Source organism: Apteryx rowi, unplaced genomic scaffold (genome assembly GCF_003343035.1).
Source record: "Apteryx rowi isolate R43461 unplaced genomic scaffold, aptRow1 scaffold_173, whole genome shotgun sequence".
NCBI lineage: Eukaryota > Metazoa > Chordata > Aves > Apterygiformes > Apterygidae > Apteryx > Apteryx rowi.
Genome location: NW_020448008.1, coordinates 1,168,790 through 1,186,741, shown reverse-complemented (window position 1 = coordinate 1,186,741; position 17,952 = coordinate 1,168,790). Strand labels below are relative to the sequence as shown.

At 43.8% G+C, this 17,952-nt stretch overlaps 1 protein-coding gene across 7 annotated transcripts in view; it reads right to left on the bottom strand.

Moving 5' to 3' along the window:
• Window positions 1-16,641, bottom strand: part of ACTN1 (actinin alpha 1) — a 54,619-nt gene extending 37,978 nt beyond the window's left edge. For 6 of the 7 annotated variants that reach the window (XM_026060937.1, XM_026060940.1, XM_026060941.1 and 3 more), the window contains exons 1-3: window positions 16,559-16,641; window positions 12,496-12,610; window positions 6,832-6,951 (exon numbers count right to left, since the gene is read on the bottom strand). In XM_026060937.1, the coding sequence (XP_025916722.1) occupies window positions 6,832-6,951; window positions 12,496-12,610; window positions 16,559-16,624 (301 nt within the window). In that variant the 5' untranslated portion in view covers window positions 16,625-16,641. Of the gene's footprint in view, window positions 1-6,831; window positions 6,952-12,495; window positions 12,611-12,777; window positions 12,794-16,558 lie in introns of those variants that run through there. The other variant, XM_026060944.1, reaches the window with a different exon arrangement.
• Between the last annotated feature and the right edge of the window lie 1,311 nt (window positions 16,642-17,952).

The window sequence follows — 17,952 nt, the reverse complement described above, 5'->3', positions numbered from 1 at the left end:
TTTGCAGATTTAAAAGGTATAGAACAAGACATGCCACCTTGTTCAACTCCACCAAACCCCCGTATCCACCCTTCTGCACACTTAAACTTCTTGGTGGAGACATCAGTTTGCTCAGAATTAAAAAAACATCCTACTCTTCAATACAGGTCAAAAGAATTACAGGTATTGTTTGTAAATGCCTAATTCATTTCTGGCATGAAAAAGCTATTTTTGCCTGTTGACAGTTTTTTCACAAATTAATTTTTTAGAGATATTTTGGGGACAGGACGTTGTCTTCTGGGCTGATGTAAGAAAATGTTGTGAGGGCAAGTATATTCAGCTCTGCACTGTTTGCATTCTCAACCCCTTCAGTAAAGCACCACAACCAACTTAAAGGAAAATCCTTATTACCGTTACAAATACCTGACGTACCACAGCTAAAGTATAAAAGAAAGCATCAGTGTTTTCAGTTTATTTTGTTCATTAGATAGATCTTTGTGGGGATTTTCAAAAAGCCAAAAATAAACCAGGACAAAAAGCAACAAACAATGTTTGTAAAAACCACAGCAGTTGGTAGGAGGACCCTAGGGTATATTTAAGATCTGGAACCAAATTTATTTTAATGGACTAGATTAAAATCTGATGGCAATATTTTAAAGCTGAAAGTACTTTATGAACACTAATAAATCAATCAGTGAGCTGAAACAGGTAATTAACATTACCGTTTCATGGATTTTAATTGGAAATAAAGGTCAAGATACTTACATAAAACCAGATGGCGTTAAGTGGCTAATATGGCATTAGAACTCAGCGCTATGCTCTAGTCATGTTCTCAAATTCCAGTTTTATCAAGTTAGCCAGTGGAGTTAAGATGGAAAGTATTTCTTCTTCTTCGCTAGCCCTCTTCATTACATCGCTCGTTTTAAAAAGCACGTGCACCCTGCTCCCTTGCCTGATCCTTCCTTGGCACTGCACCAAAGCTGCTCTGGAAGAAGTCCAAAAGATTTCCACCACTTCATCTCTACAAATCACTTTATTTTTTCTTGACAAAGGGAAAACCCACCACCTACCAAGCAGACACTGATGTCAGTGAGATTAGGGAATGATCCATCCCAGGATGGCAGATTTAATCAACCATACCATCCCCACTTTTTTTCTTCCTTTTTTTTCCTTTCAAAGGGAGTTGACAAAACTGTTACTCTTCGTTAGAAGTAGGCAAGCATATTTTCATTTCAAGAGCTAAAAACTCCCCCTGGCAACCTGATTACAAAATCTACCAGCTTGGTCAGAAAGCCCATAAGCTCTTTGGCCCTTGCTCACTTGCTTTTCCATCCTTACATTCCCCACCGCAAGCTCCTTTTACTTTAGGATTCCTTCACTGCCCTTCAGCTGGTGCCAGTTTCCTCCTAATATAGTGGAATATGGCCACAGAGCAAAAGTGAAATAAAGGTTTGCATGACGCCTCGTGCTTCCTGGTTATAATTTCTGTGGAGTTCCTTTCTCTTCATAAATAATTTGGGCATAACACTACTAAGCTAGAGCAATCTAATGCTTGTTCAATTAAAGAGGCTGTGTTTGTTCCCTGCTGATGAAAGTAACACTCAGTAATGTGAGAACAGTTCACACATGATATTAAAAGGCTAATAATCAGACAGGGTCTTCTGCCTGATTGCTTTCTAAGTGCTCTTCCTAGGCAGGACTTCTGCAAGCATTCGCTACACTTCCCCCACCAACAGTGGCTGTTGTTCTGAACAGCAGCAGCAAGTACATGTTATTAATGTGATTTACATTCAACATGGGGGTGGATCAATTGCAGGCTAAAGCTGATGAGGCTTTTGGTAACCACTGGAAGGAAATTTTTTGCATCACTGAATATGCTTCCACCCAACTCTCATTATTGTACCAAATACCACTAACAAAATATGCAAAAATTACAGTGCTCTCTTCCATTTGTTTGACAGCCAATTAAGGGCCTAACAAATAATCAGTCCTTAAGAGCAAGACTGGCTTGCTACATAGATGTGGCTTTCAAAATACCATCACCTTTTCCAAATGCATATACTAATAACCCAGATTTGAAAAACGCAAAAAGGACCAAGCTTTCTTCTCCACCCCCAGCCTAGGCACTTAGAAGCAGAATCAATGCTACGGAAACTGTTTTCCATCCTCGCTATTTCTGAGTTGCCCATGAAGGCACACCCTCTCTTTACCCCATGCAGAGAAGGAGTTGCAGGGTATGAATAACTGGCAGGACAATGTTACGATCTGGGAACTAAGAACACCCAACACCATTTACTCAGCAAGACACAGGACATCAAGGGTGATAAAAATAAAAGCTGTCCTGCATTTTGTTTATCCTAACAAAAACCAAATAAAGCAAGATGAGCATCCAAGTCCAGGTCTTGAGAAAGCCTGTTGCTCCTGATTGTCCAGTCAGACCTCGGACAGATTGCTGGCATCGATGATGGGGGTTTACACGTACCAGTTCCCCAACTGTGAGTGGGCAGAAGATGGGTACAAATGTAATGCTATATTTCACTCACTGACATGTACAGACCTTATTTTCCCCACTTGCTACCGTGAGATTTACACTTGCCCTGCCTGGTGGGTCAGAGTGTTTTACTCAGATGGGACGTCTGGAATTGTTGAAATCTCTATGCTTTATTTTTCCTTTCACTTGCACATGTGAAAATACAGACCAGTTCATGCAAAGGTATCTTTATGCTGAAATGAGCCACATCTAAGAAAACAGTAACTTTCTACACAGATTAGAGGTGCAAATAAAACAGTCTTAGGGTCAAATACCAGCCTAGTCAAAATGTTAAATCCCAGGAGTGTTTGACTCTAGTATGTAATCTATTATATCAAAAGAAGGCTCCTGAAATGTCAGATGAGAGAGATACTTAAGAGCAGATGAAGAACCATTTGAAGCTGCAACAGGCTAGACCCCTCCTTGATAGAGATTTACACAGCTACTGTGTACCACAACTGCTTCAACCCGATGGACTCTGGCTAAATCATTTGTAAAGGTTGAGAGCAATGCTGTAGGTTGTTAATAGTCAAAGATTGTTGTAAAAAGCGGCTCTTGCTGCTTATTCTGTTTGCTTAGTTCACGCTCCATTTAATGTGGACATGGAACATGTCCCGCGCTCATGCTGTCTGTAGGAAGTCTGCTTCAACTCTGGTTCTTGTTCACTGGGACGAGGCTGCAAAGTCTGTCTTCCAAACAGCAAAGAGGGATCTTTATTTGATGAAATGTGAGAGAAATGCCATGGAAACATTTCTGCTGACTTTAACTCTGATTAAATAGAATGTTTCACAAGGCTTAAGTTGACCTGAGTCTCCACTTGGGATTCTTTCTGCAGCTTACTTTGTCAGGAAGAGGTAGAAAACTATTCATTTTAACCACAAAAAGAAAGCAGAACACTGATGGCCAATGACATCTGTCTAATGCATACAAAGAAATACAGCTGGGCTGCAGATCCTTTGTACACCACTCTGTGCTGCCTGGCAGCTGCCTTGGGACAGAGCAGGCTGCCTCAAGATGAGGAGTGCACTGCCCTGGCCAGTAACACTGCACTGCCACTGGACTGTGGTTTCCCCATGGTAGAAAGCAAGCTGGACAACTTCCTAACTCAGTCCCACCTGCCTGAGACATTTACTGCTCATTTTCTTGGCGCAGTGTTTTGATGGCTTCATTGGCTTTTATTTTCTACTTTGCTGCTGTGTGATGGCTTTTTAAAAACTTAAAGCCCTTAAAATTCATGCTCCAAGAAGGTTCATAACCCCTTCAATGGAAAGAGTTACTGCCATGACATGCAAAGTAGAGGTCCATTTTTAAAGCTAACGTATACTATACATCCAGTGCTTTGATGGAGCAGGCGGAAGCCCCTACAGCTTATGTTTCCTGCTGACAACCAGTGGCCTGGGCTCAGTCTCAGTGCATAGACARGTGCTGGGGTGAGGGTGGAGTAAGAACAGGCATTTCATGTCCATTCTGGGATCACACTAGGCGCCCCAAGCATGCATCAAAGCACAGCTTGATCTCTCTGAATAAAAATCAAAGCTACCTTGGTCAGAACTTTTGGTGCCTTGTTATCTTTCTCCTCTGAAATCAGAGGCTTGGACATATGGACCAAAGCAGAACTTAACACTGTCAGTCCCAAAGAAGACTTTTTGCCTCCTACCTCCTTTCACACTAAGGAGCTGCTGCCAGTCACAGGGCTCTCCACCTATGCTACCTGTCAGCAGTAGTCAGTTAGTGACTGCATCAAATGTCTCCAGAGCTTCCTGAGAAAGATCTCTCTTGACCATCAAAAGCAAAGCCATTGACTCGATCTGTTAAGATGCAAATCTTGGTGGTGTAAATAAACTCATATTGGTTTGGGGGTGACAACAGCATCAGTCACTGTTCTAGTCTAGTCTAGAGCTGTGAATGCAAGTGGCTGTCAGCACACACCTCTTTGGAAGAAAAAACTGCAAAAGAAGAATGTGTTTGCAGCCAAAGCAAGGGAGCAGGTAGTTCAGGGGATATGAATGCAAGAGCTTATAAAATCTGCCACAAGAAATCTGTAATTAAAAAAAAAATTCTTGCTGGATTACTGGGCTCAGATTTCCCAAATGGTTCACTGACTCAGCACAGGAGCAGTTGTAGTGTGCAATCTTGGGGGTGGTACAGGGATGGGAATGAGTGGCTGGGGGCTGTAAGCATATGTTTGTGAAAAACTTGTGGAAAAACACTGAAATTGGTGCTCTGGACTGTTTGTATGGACCAACATTACTGATGCCTTTCTATACAGACCAGACTCTATCATTGCATTTGTGTTAATGGTAGGAGATAGTTCTGGTATATCATGTGCAGTTCCACAGCAGCTTAGACCAATGTTAATGAGGGCTGCTGTAGCTCCATCCCTGTCCATATGCTCCTACCAACCCTGGAGGTCAGGCAATGAGTCAGTTCAGAGAGCTGCTTTGATGGAAAATTAATTAAAAATAAATAAACAAACAAATTAGTAAGAAACTCAGTTTCCAGCCCAATCATCTACAAGAACTGGCTCACCAGGTAGTTGCATGGGCATGAGGAAAAAGGAGGGTCAGGAATATTTGGCAGGGAAGGTGAGGATCACTTTAGGCTGATCTAAATCATGGCTCCTATTGCAAACTGCACCTCAGCCCATTTCAGAACAGGTTAACTGCTATGAATCAGTAACAACTGAATAACTGGACCATGGAGACCACTGGGAACAGACCCTTTCACTTGCAAATGATTTTTAAGGGCTGTGAGGGTATAGTCACAGCTGACTCAGGAGCAGAGAATGAAAGAGAAGAATCCAGCAGAGGGTGTGGAAAAGGCAACCTAGTACCAGAGAAACCAGAACCAGGAGAAAAAGGGACCAGACAATGGAAGACAATGGCTTTTACATATGCTCTAGACTCTGAGAAGGATGCTACCCAAGATCCAAATGACAGCAGGAGCTGTCAATTCTTAAGGCAGGAGACCTCTGGCTCCAGGTCCAGCCTCCAGTTTGAAAGGGTCCCATATAGGTGTGGACTGCTGAATTGGATACTGACTTTCTGTAATGGTGCAGAATAACCTTACACGTGCAATGATTTGTGCTACATAAACAGTGCTAGCTTCAAATTGTTCCAAAGTCCCCCTAAGTTTAAAGTTGAGGTAAAGGTCTAGGAAAAGCGAACGTAAGTGCCTGCAGAAACTAAGGTATCCTGCCTGGCCTGACACATAACAAGTGGACCACAGGATGGGCCCAAGTGTTGGAGATGTCCCCAGGAGCGTGCTGGAAAAGGCCAAACCTGGGGACAGCATGCAGACACTGCTCTAACTTCCTGGGCTAAGAACAGGCAGGGCTCAGCCTTTCCAGAGGAAGGCTAATCCAGAACTGATTTCCTGACTCTGTCACAAGTTCCCATGGAGAAACCATGTATTTCCATCTGCAAGATGGAGATAACAAACCTCCCTCATTTTCCACGGTCACCATAAAGACAAACCCAGAGATACCAGAGAAGCAGAGTGCCTCCCCAGGAACAGTGACAACATTATTCCATAGGCAGGATTCAGACACAGGCCCAGAGCACATGAAAACAGGTGTCAGGAAAATGTAACCCAGATGAGATGACAAGTTGCTTAGGTTTATAAAAGTCAGAGCAAATGGAATAACCTGCAAGCCCTTCTGGGTCTTGGGGGACATGTCTGCAAAACACCATCTTTTCTAGAAAGACGAAAATCCTGCACCAACTCCCTGCTGTCTGCACAATCCGCAAGTTTGTCTTGAGGGCATCTCTGGTGCAGCCCACAACAAACCCTGCACAAGGGTACACGTGCTTCCAGCCAGATTGCCCAGGTTTCTGGGGTGCATGACAAGAAGCCTGGAAGCCCTGAGATCTGGAACCTCCAGGATCCTTGACCGGTACTGGGGACTAYCCTCAGCCCTGACCCATGGGGTGTCTTACGGCAACAGGGGATCTTTCCCAGCAGCTCTGCAGCATACTAAATGCAAGCAGCTGCTCTGCTTTGATTGAGAATTTTCTTTATTCAGGAAAGAAACATTCCAACAAATTTGTTTCTACCACTTCTCAACATTGTCTGTAACTCATGAGAACCAGGAAAAAAACAGGAGGAATCTGATCAATATAGCCCAACTGGGAATCAGGCTTGGCAGCATGGTGTGAAGGTGGGATTTAAATTTCTAGCAAAGACCTAATGTGTTCTCTTTTTCTCCACAGCTTAAGGACATGGCAGAGCTAGGAAGGCACAAAGGAAACCGGCAGGCAGAGATGAGAGGAAGGCAATGATAAGTGCAGCTTGGGCCCAGACAAATCAGCTGGTTTCTTTACCTTCTGCTCCAATAGATACTAGTTTGACTCCTTTGCTGGCAATGAAATCCAAGGCCTTGTTCACGTTGGAGATTTTATGCACTCGCATCTTGCCTCTTTCAGGCTTAGCCAAACGTTCACCTGAGAAAAGAGAAAAAAGAAGTATTAGAAAATAATCCTGAACCTTTTCCTGATGGGGGTTTCCCTGGTCTGGTGGCTCCCACTGCTCAGCCAGGCAGAGGGTAGACTTTCCTGAATCTTTTCTTGATGGCGAATGCAGGATGGTCACACTCACTCTAAAGTATCCTCAGAAAGAAACAGATAGAAAATTATCTTTTTGTTGTATCCTAGGCAATTTAATAACTGAGGCACTGCAGTGGAATTAACCCCTGTACCATTAAACACAGAYAACAGTGCTTTGAAATGACACGGACCTCACCTTCTCACAAAGACAGGTGAGGAGCTGATCTCCAGCATTTACAACAGGGCACTTACAAAGCAAATTCCTTCCCCCTAGGAACTCCCTATTGTCAAATAATTATGATGACCTCCTATCGTCTTTTTTTCCCCCAGATAGGATGCAGACCTCATTCCTCAGTGCATAGCCTTTGCACTGAATGACTGCAACTGCATGTACCAGGAAATAAAATCACCTCTTCAGTTAGCAGCTTTATAACTGTAAGGACTGCCATCTCAGTTCCTTTCCATTAAATATCTGATGTATTTCTATCTCTATCTAATGGTCTCTTAACACAATGGCAAGCATTTTAAATGTTTATAATGAGGCAGACAGAGGGAAGCAGCCTAGCTCTGAGATAAGAGCAGGTAAATCTCTGAGAGAGACAAGTCTTACAGCAAACACCAGCTTCTGACTTGAACAGTGCTAGAAGATTTTGAAAAGTGTTTTCTTGACCTTATTTATTTGAAACAGTAAGTATAGTTATACTCTTCTTGACAGGCTGCCAGTAACTACTCACATAGCCTACTTTTACTAACACTAACCCAACACAGTAAGCAAATTACAGTTTATACAAATGCATGGACTTTTCAAAGGAATCCTTATTAGAAACATAATCAGACAGGATAAACCACCTGTATATGACCCACATCACCCAAAAACTAAAAAAAATGGCCTGGGTTTCAGATCACAAGCTCCAGAACACAAAAAAGTTCCAAACAAAATGCAAGAAGATTTTTCCCTTGGAAAAAGAATTTATGGAATAACTAAAAAGAGATCAAATGGCAAGTCTAGGCAAGTAATTACTCATTCAGATCTATTCAGTTCCAGAGTCTCCTGCTATATCTTGAGCCTGAATATTTAAGTCACTGTGAGCTGACTCAAAACCTTTACTTGAGGCTTAAGGGTGAGAAAGAAAAGCACTTTTTAGAGAACTCCTTTTCATCTTAAAACTCGATGGCTTGGTTCCTAACAAAGCAGTGAGGAAAAGCTAAAAGGGAGAAAAACAGMTTATCACCACAGCCATACCCTCTAAAGAAAAAAATCTGGAAATGAAAATCCTTCCAAACTGTTTCAACTATTACTGTAGGCTGGTGTCATTAGCTCTCAGGCTTAAGGATAAAAAACAAGTCACTTTGAAAATAAAACACTGATTTCTGACAATTTAAGTAAAAAGATGTATTTATGGTACTAGCTCCATCCTAGGATTAAGAAAATCTCTTTTGCTTTAATGGAGCCTGAAGTACACGTCACGGTGTGCTGCTTTCTTTATCCGTTTGGATAATGTTAGTCATTGTAAACAGAAGTGGAAGCATTTTTTGTGACAGTTCCACAATGACATTTTTACACATAGTTTCACAATAGACCTAAGTGGACTTATGCTGCCAACTCTCAACAAAAGGGGTTCAGCCAGTTAAAAATAACCACTTTCTTCAGCTAAGGTGACTGAAAACTAGGCCTTGCACAAAGAAAAGGAAGAACAAAAAAAGAAAAGAGATTAGGTTTCAACTGGAACAGCAAGGTGATCCAGCTCACCTTGTGGCTGCATAATGCGTACTGCCAACAGAAGGGAGAGCATCTGAACTGCTCTTCCTGGGGCTGGGGAGAGCAGGAGTGATCCTTCCGACAGCAATGCAGTCTTACAGCAGCTGATGGTGATTGCAAAATTGCTGTCTTCCTTTCTCTGCAATACTTGTTTTAGAACTTTTTTTTTCCCGTGAACTTAAACTATTTTCTTCAGACTTGGATTTTATTACAAATTTATATTTCCAGAGCAAAGCCTGATTCTGATCCATAGCATACATTATTAATGATTTACACTGCTAAAACGGAAGTGTGTTAGAAATACATTCTACTTTCAGCTAGTTGCATCATTGCTTTTTTTCTCAGTCCTTCTCCCAGTTGAGACAATGAAAATGGTCTGCACATTTCCATTCTCTGATTCTCATGTACTAGCCCAAGGCTATAGATTAGAAGCCAAACAATGCAAGGAAATGTTGGCATAAAAGTTGTTTACAGCAGAATTTGTTTAAGAGAAATTTCAATTAGTCATCCCTTCTGTTTGGGAAAAAAAAAGCCTTATAACTTTATTTTAAAAGTACTAAATGTGGGCTCAGTCTTTTTCAGTCTGATAGTAATATCTTTAAAATGGCTTTGCCAGGAGAAGGAAATACATGCAGCAAATAATGGAAGTTTATCTTTGGGGCAATTTCTATAGGGCCAGACTGCAACTTCCCACCATGAAAGCCAACAGAGGAGGACTTGTGATGAGGAAGTCCCAGGAGCTCCTGTGAAGTTTCTCCCTCAACATCCTGTTTTGGGATGGCTTTAGGGGGGCTCTGGATGAGCTGAAAGGGGACCTTTCAGCAGCACAGTTTACCATTAGAAGGTACCAAACTTAGTAAAACTGAGGCTCTTCTGTGGAAATGTACAGATTTTGAAGAAAAAAACCTTTGCTTTGGTGAGAACTAAATTCCAGCACAGAATTTAAATCTGGTCAAAATGAGAAGGCATGGCAGGGTGAAGGAGAAGTGGCCAGGGGAGGCCTCTTGTTGGAGGAATATCCACCTGAACAGAGTCAAGTAGAGCAGGGACTTGAACCCTGGTTTCCTCATTTTATGCGACTGCCCTGTCACTGTGTGCATGTGTTATTCTTGGAGAAGCTGGGAGGCATATCGGGTATGGCCACGTTCTACCAGTCAGCGAATGCACAGCAGTCCTGGTACGGAGGTCTTCAGCACATCTGGTGTTGGTTCTCCTGCAGAACATGACTGTTTCCAACACTTTGGGAAGTCTCGTAGGATGGGAAAGCTGTTTCCTGCCTGAATTAGCTGCACTGCAGTGATGCCTCCCAAAGGACATGCAGGAGGCCAAGCCAGCCTGCACTGAAATGTCAGCTCTCACACAGCCCCAGCAACACCCTCACTCACCCTACAGACTCTGACAGTTTCCCGGCTGCAGTTTCCACCCTTCCTCCCCACTGCAGTGACAACCATGACTGTAGCCTGTGGCAGAGGGGAGATAACATTCCCTCCTTCCCACATATCCAGGCCAGACCACCATGTGGAGGAGGCACTCAGCTCCGCACAACTCTTGACCAGTCATTACCAGTACTCTCACAGCTGGACTCTCTTACTGCCATCACTCTACCCATAGCTTCAGTGGGTTAGAGGAAAAGATCAGCCTTCATAGAGCAACCTTGCCCACTTCAGAGCCCAGTCAGCAGAGTTCTACATTTCCCCAAAATATGGATAAAGGAAGATTTGGAGAGAGCCAAGAGCTGAATGGAAAAGCCAGAAGCTGGAAATGGCAGGCTAAAAGCCATCCAGAGACTCACCCTTTTGGCAGGTGATCAGCAGAAACTATGGTAGAAATATAAAGGCAAATTGTCAATGGGGAAGGCACCAGTAGGAGACTCCATCCCCCACGCTGCTCTCAGGGCTGCGCTAGGAACTGCTGGCTCACTGCTTCCCAAGCTAAGGGCCAAAGGGGCTACTAGTGTGGTCAGCAGTCGAAAGGAGACTCGGTGAGAGAAGTGGGGCTCACAACGGGAAGTGGAGCCATCACTGAAGAAAACAACACAGGAAAAAACAACGGTGCTGAATTCCTCCTCTTTCGTCATTGTTTGTCATCGTACCTAGGAAAACTGCACTTCTGCCTTCTGCCAGCTCTAAGGAAAGGATGCTTGGTCCTTAGCATGTGAAGGAGCGCAGCCTCCCGAGGGCTGCAAGCCCATAGCACCTCCCTATGCCTTTGCCTACTGGTCATCTAGCAGCAGGCTGTGGGTGCAGAGCCACTCTGCAGTGGATGAGGAAATGCCGTGCCCACACTACTGCGGTGGGCTATCGAAGGGACAACAGGAGAGGAAGGGTGGGAGGTGAGGGCAAGGAAACTAAGCTGTGAGTGGTGAGAGGCATGAGACCTGCTGCTTTAGTACCCAGCCTGCCACACTCATCCTCCCTCCCCCACACATCCTCCTCTCCCCTATCTTCCAGCTCAGGAATCAGAAACTAAACCATCAAGGCCTGTCTGCCCCTGCCTCTAGGCTGCCATCCTCCTCTGCAAGCAAACCGTCCAGCAATAAGATAAATACAGAAGGTAAACTAACAGGACTCTATCAGCTAGTTTCTTAAAGGCACTGCAGAAGCAGTATATGTGTCATAAAGCTCTGATAATATTTTGAACTCTGATCCCCCCAAACCACCATCACTGGTAAAAACCATGAGTTTTTATCCTATCGCCACAAATTCTCCAGAACACATATACTGACAATTCCTTTGCAGGAGTTGGAGGTGGAGAGGGTTGGAGGAGGGGCAGAGGGAAGGCAGTCTGAGTGCCTCTATCATGGCMATTTTATTGGAAAACATACCAAGAAGGGCAACAGTACAAGTCACAGGACTGTGATTACAGGCTCAGATGCCATCAAAAGAAAGTCTGTGAGCACAAGGCCTCAGTTTCACACATACAGACTTATCTCCTCTGATGCCTTTCATGATACTTTATTAAGGCATTCATCAGCACATGAATAGGGATTATTACAAGAAACAATCCCTGTTCAGGGAGATCACTGTCAAGCAGCAGGACATGATAGGGAGTCAAACCAAATTTGACCTAAGAACTTGTTCACACCACTGTTTTTATTTCAGACTGTGTTTTCTGGGATTTTGCTTTTTGTTTGGGATTTTTTTTTCCTGAAGGCTTGAGCACTAAGTCAAATTGAAACTAGACCGGAAAAACTTCAGTCACAGCTGAAGCTGAACTACACCAGAAGACTTACGGGTTTGACTCCTCTCTTTCAATAATTTCTATCCAATTCCCACTGCCATGAGGCTGTGGTATGATTTGCCAGTGCAGCATTCCCACACGCTTCCCAGAGCAGCTTCGTCAGCCCTGCCAAGCAGTAAGAGAGGTTGCCTGAGCCTTCACAGGAGGCTGTGCATTTTTTACGGGTGGAGGAAAGCCCAGAGGCAGCAGCAGGAATGCAATGGACAGTGTGCACAGGCTGTGAAGCTTGGAGCGCATTCCAAAAGCCCACTAATGGCCATTGATGGAGATAAGATACTGGTTAGGGAGAAATTTGAATCAGAAAACAGCTGTTCTTATATTCCAGCAAAATCTACAGCATCACAGCCCTTGCTGTCCCTATTCTGTGGGAAAGAGGAAGGAATTTCAGAACTGGGTTGGCAATGCTAAGGACACTTAAAAGCACCACACAGAACCTCTCTCACCTGAAATGACTTCCAGAAGTAACATGAGTTTAAGACCATCCCTGAAATCTTCCTCTATGTTCTCAATCTGTGTCCCGGCCTTGCGGAGGTGAGAATTACACCATGCTGTAAATGTCTAAAACACAGGAAGAAGAAAAAAAAAAGCAGTCAGTAATCTTCCCAGAAGCCAAACAACAGTTCAGAACCAAAGCAGTGGTGCTAGGATACCACGATACTGATTCAAATGACAGTCAGATTATCATCTTTCCATCTGCTGCCCTTGCAGAGCACAAGTGCTAGTACCTAAACATCCAAAGAATTTGCAAGGTCCTTCCATTAGAGTGGGAGTCTGATAGAGACAGCCACTTCACGGCTCCAGCACGTCTGATCTTCTAGAGAGACCCTTAAATTTTGTGTTCAGTTTGGAATACCCAGAAATTGATTTTAAGACATGCTAAGCTCTCAAAGCTCCTATGACTCCAGCTGGTGTTAGGCAACACACGTTAACACAGTATGAGGGAGAAAGGGAAACAGTATACCAGATCTCCTTGGCTTTAGATAGTGATTGGGGGGGGGGGGGAAGACTATTCTTTTACTGCCAACTGCCTCTAGTCTGCTCCATCACCAGCAAATACTGCAGGCACTGAGGAACAGACTACAGAGTGCAGAGCTCCTGAACCCCATAAACCACATCTCTGTAGGGTCTGTTCTGCTGCATACATTCTCTCCAACTCACTGCTAAGCAGACCACCTCTGTGACTGTTTCACATTGCCCTGGTAGCTGCAGCTGCTCACATGGAGGAGTAAATGCATTCTGAGTAATGATGCTTTCAGCCATCTCTATATTACTACAGGTGCCGGAAAGAATAAAAGTAAGCACTACCTAACACCACTATCGACTGCCTAGCACACTCCCAGACTCCCAGTGTTTGAGAGCCTCTGGCAGAGGGATTACTGCAGCCACATCAATGATAGAAATGACAGCCACTCTGTAATAAGTAACATTACGCAAGAGCACTGGAATAATTATATGAGTCTGAAATGCAGGAGGGATGGGGTCCAAACTGCAACAGAGCCACTGGCATTAAGGCCAAACAACACTCTTTTGGGAAATGCCTTCTGGTCTTAAATATAGTAATTCTGACCTCAAGTGGTCAGGATAGAGGATCTCTCATATGAGAGAAATGAATATCGCCACAACTGATGACAACACACATTTTCTGTGGTTGCCAGCCCATGTTCTGAACAATGGACATGTGGGGCACTAATGGGGGAAGAGACTGTCTCATCAGTTATGAGCAAGACCCAAGCCATGGTCTAACTTCCAAGATGTGATAATAGAGATTATCACAGAAGCCATGAATGGCTCTGAAAGAGAAAGGTAAGTGCTGCCTTTGGAAGGTCAAAACACAAGAAGTGAATACAAAAATACCTCAGACTTGAAGTGTGGTATGCTCTTAACTAGATAAATAAAAGAACCCAATCTGAAAATCCAGAAACTGCTTGAAACAAAAGAACCATTTGAGGAGCAAATGGGAGCAACTCGTTCTTTCAGGGCTGACAAGTTTGCCCAAGTGCTAATGAATGCATTTCACAGCATTCAAACAGGACACCAAATAAAACCTTTCCTTTGTACAAATGATAACCACTCAAACACCCTCTAAATAGAAGGATGAGGTTACTCAAAACCGAGCTGCTCTAACAGCTTAGTGCTACCACAGAAAGGAGAAGGTCTTTCTCCCCCTCTCTCTCCCAGATGTGCTTCCAGAGTCAGTTCAACTCACTGACCTAGCAAAGAACTATTTACTTTCTTTGGTAAGGCTGGTCTTCTGCCGAGTTAGTGCATGGAGACAGCTCAGCAGTCTAATGCGTCTCTTCAAGAGAAAATTGGGCATACATGGGCCAAGCAGGAGAGTAGACCACAGCAGTCAAGTCGTCTTAGGCCACTGAGGAACTGCAGCAAAAAGGAGACAGCTGATATGGAACAAGGCACGCCAAAAATTTAGAAATGCTTCACTGCTGCTTATGCCATGCATGAGATATCAAAAGAAAGACTGCCTCAAATGGCAAAGAGCATATGCGTTTTTTTCCTATTTGCCTGGATGCTGGGCTTCCTCTATTGACCTACTTGTATTTGTGCTTACATGACTACAAATAGCATAGCAGAATCTTTCCTAGGAAAAAGCATTTCTTAACTGCTGATGAGCTTTCTATTGTTGTGTTCTGGCCTTGCTCTCTGCAGGGGCAGGGGGAAGGAGCAAGATAACAGCACAGCTGTAAACACTTTCATGGCAATAGCCCTTTGGATGGGTACATGTATTGTGAAAGCCTGGGATCTCTATTTTCAAGATGGCCTGGTTTTCTTCCAGTTTTGCAAGTTTTAAAGAAGAATAAGTCACTAAGCATCTTTAACTGCCTTTTACTGTTATTGCCCTGAGAAATAAGAATGACTTTATTTGAAAATGGCCCCTGTATCCTGAAGTAGGTCCTTTTGGCACTACTTTCTTCATTCTACCATCTGTGCTTTATTACATGAGAAGAGGTTTATTCATCTGGCTTTTGCAGTCAGGCTCCCTCACTTCTCTAAAGGGGCAAATGACAGCACAGAGAGGCTTTCAAATGCTACATCAACATCACATATGAAAGTATGGTGGCAAGTTATGACAGGAAGGATGTGGATGTCCATTAACCTCCCTCTTGCAGGCAGAGCAAGACATGTAGAGCAAGTGACTGGCTCTAGGTCACATTACAAATCTGTGTTGAAGTGAGGAGGAAGCCCAAGATCTAACTCACAAGGCCACCAGATTGCACTTTTACTTCTTCTATAACTTCCCTGAAGCCACTTCACAGTTTTGCTATCCATCAGCCTCAAGCAGATCAGGAGGCTCTGCTCTAAATAATGGATAATCCCAGCACAGCTCAACTGGGCATCTCCTTGTACGTTTTCAGGATGGTAGAGGGTGATGGAGTTACACTGCCAAGCAACACAGATGAAATTAAAAACAAACCACAAATCTTCTAAATCCTGCATTACTATAAAGCCTGGCATAATAATCAGACCAGTGAGACTACAGTGACTATATTCCACGATTGTTATTGCTGCAAGAGTCACCTAAGCCTTGATGAGAAAGTATACACCAGAGCCAGCACCCCAACTTCTCTGCTGGAGCCATTTCCACCACATCGTGGCCTCGGACATGCTGAGGCCAAACACTTCTGCAAAGCATAGCCATTAATAATCAATGACATAGCTGACATCTCAGCTCCTCAAGGAGGTGGACTGTTAAGGGTTAATAAACAGAGCACCTGCAGTTTCCAGGCAACGACTCCCAGATGCCCAGGCATTTTCTCAGGGCACCCTTCAGGTCCTACACTAATTCCAAAATATAGTACCCAGCACAACAGCATATGGGAACAGCAACAAGCAGCAGCCCTGTGCACATGCATCAGACCATTTCACAAGAAAGCAGGATGATGAATGCTTTTAATAAGAGTGGGCATTTATTGCAAAGGGATTCACACACAGTTCTCCTCACAGACCAACCCAAAGGAACATCAGTCAAAGCATAATAAGTAGAAAAGAGCTTTATGTTACATTTGCTGCATACATTTCTCTTTATTCCTCTTTATTCCAAGTAACAAATTGGAAGGAGATTTGACAGACAAGATGAGAGAAGCCAAGGGCTGAAGAAATGTGGCAGAACAGTGCGGGGGGAGCAGGAGAAGGGAGAGTGAAATTTTTGTTGTCCACCGGGTCTTGCAATTCTGGCAATCTTGGTTGGAGCCATTTTTACCGACCTGGCTTCATGAGTAAGCACAGGATCCTTTTTTGTTATTCTGAGAAGCCTGCTGAAACCACCCACTCACCCCATCCACCCTCTGGGCAATAAACCTGCTCCTCCCCACACCCTCAGTCACAGTCAACGGTGGTGGTGGTGGCAATCAGCACCTGGCAGCCGTTAAACCCTGCTGTATTTGCAATCACTAGGAGACAGGCTTTTGAAAGAGGAAAGGGCTGTTGAGAGCAGCCAGCCTTACTTCCAGCACAGGCCCAGCCCTGGGAGTAGCCAGATGAAAAAAGCACCTGTGTCTGCTGGGGTCCCGCGAGGTGGGCTGCAGGGCAGGAGGGACAGCAGTAATTCCCGAGCATGGAAACCGAGGCCTTTAGAAGCCCTGTCTCCTTAGTCCTGAACTCAAATTGCTGCTCTAAAGTGACAGATGTGCTTCCTTGCTGTCTTCCTTCCTCTGCTGCAGTGTTCACAAGGTAGTGTTGCCCAGTGAAGGAGCATGTGTGAGCGTGCATTTATCATCAATCCTCTCTGCCTTCCCCTGCTCCCATCTATAGCTAGGACTTGTAGCTCTCTTTTTTTTTTTTGCACCTCAGCTTCATCAGCAAGATCTCTGAGACAGAGATCACCTCTTGCTATTTGTGTGCTAGGTGCCGTAAAAACAATAGGATCTTCAAATTCTACCACAATATAACCTACCAGATAATAAAAAGAGTAACAAAACTCACTAAATGCAAGCAAATATGATTAACTGTTCTGCTGCCTCAGCTTATCAGACAGGTTTACTGCTGGGGTATCTTCTGCAGGCCTACCTGCATACCCATTTTAACAGGCATACATACCCTTTTTCTGACACTACATGGAAAATCTCTGCTTCTTCAGAGTTCACGAGATGTCTAAAAACAACAGCCAGGTGATTGCTGGAGATCCTGCAGCCAAAGCTCTGAGATACCAGCTTCCACTAGCTCCTTCCAGGTATCTGCCAGTCCTGCCAACTGTAAAGCTACCTTTGGTTCTCCCTGTATTATGAGTGCATACACATACACACACATTCTGGCACTCTTTGCACTCCCCAAACTTTTGCTTCTGTACCTGGAAGTCAATAATATGGACCTTTCCTCTTTGCATTTTCTTTTCCAAATTCTGTACCTTTCTTGTACCAAATTAGCCCACATAATGTTTCTGAGATTCAGGGAAACAGGACAGTAAGTGAACCTTTTTAAGTTCAGAGAATGCTTCTGCTTGGAAAGGAGCAGTAAGTTGCTCACAAGTGACACTGCTGAAAGCAGAACTAGAGAGCTCTTTGCTGTGAGAAAATAAGGCACTTCAGCCTCTGAGCAATTTTAGCAATGTAAATGTCAAAGCCATCACAACGACACAAATGACAGATATTAAAAAAAATAAATGGACAGTTTTATCTCTTTGTGGCTGTGACATGACATTCCAGTTTTATCTGACCTTTCCAGATGCTCTTTACTTCGCTCCTTGCTAAATCACTCTTCAACGCAGTCCTGCTTTCCATGGATGAGCATAAACTTGCTGGAACAGCCAAGAGACTGCTGTATTTATATAACAGCCCCAGAGAAGTTGTAATTGAGCCAGAGCAGTCCTGCTTGCCTCCTGTCTGACAGGAGAAAGAAGTCTGGAGTAAGCAATCAAAGAAAGAATTCACTGGAGCACAGCTTTACCA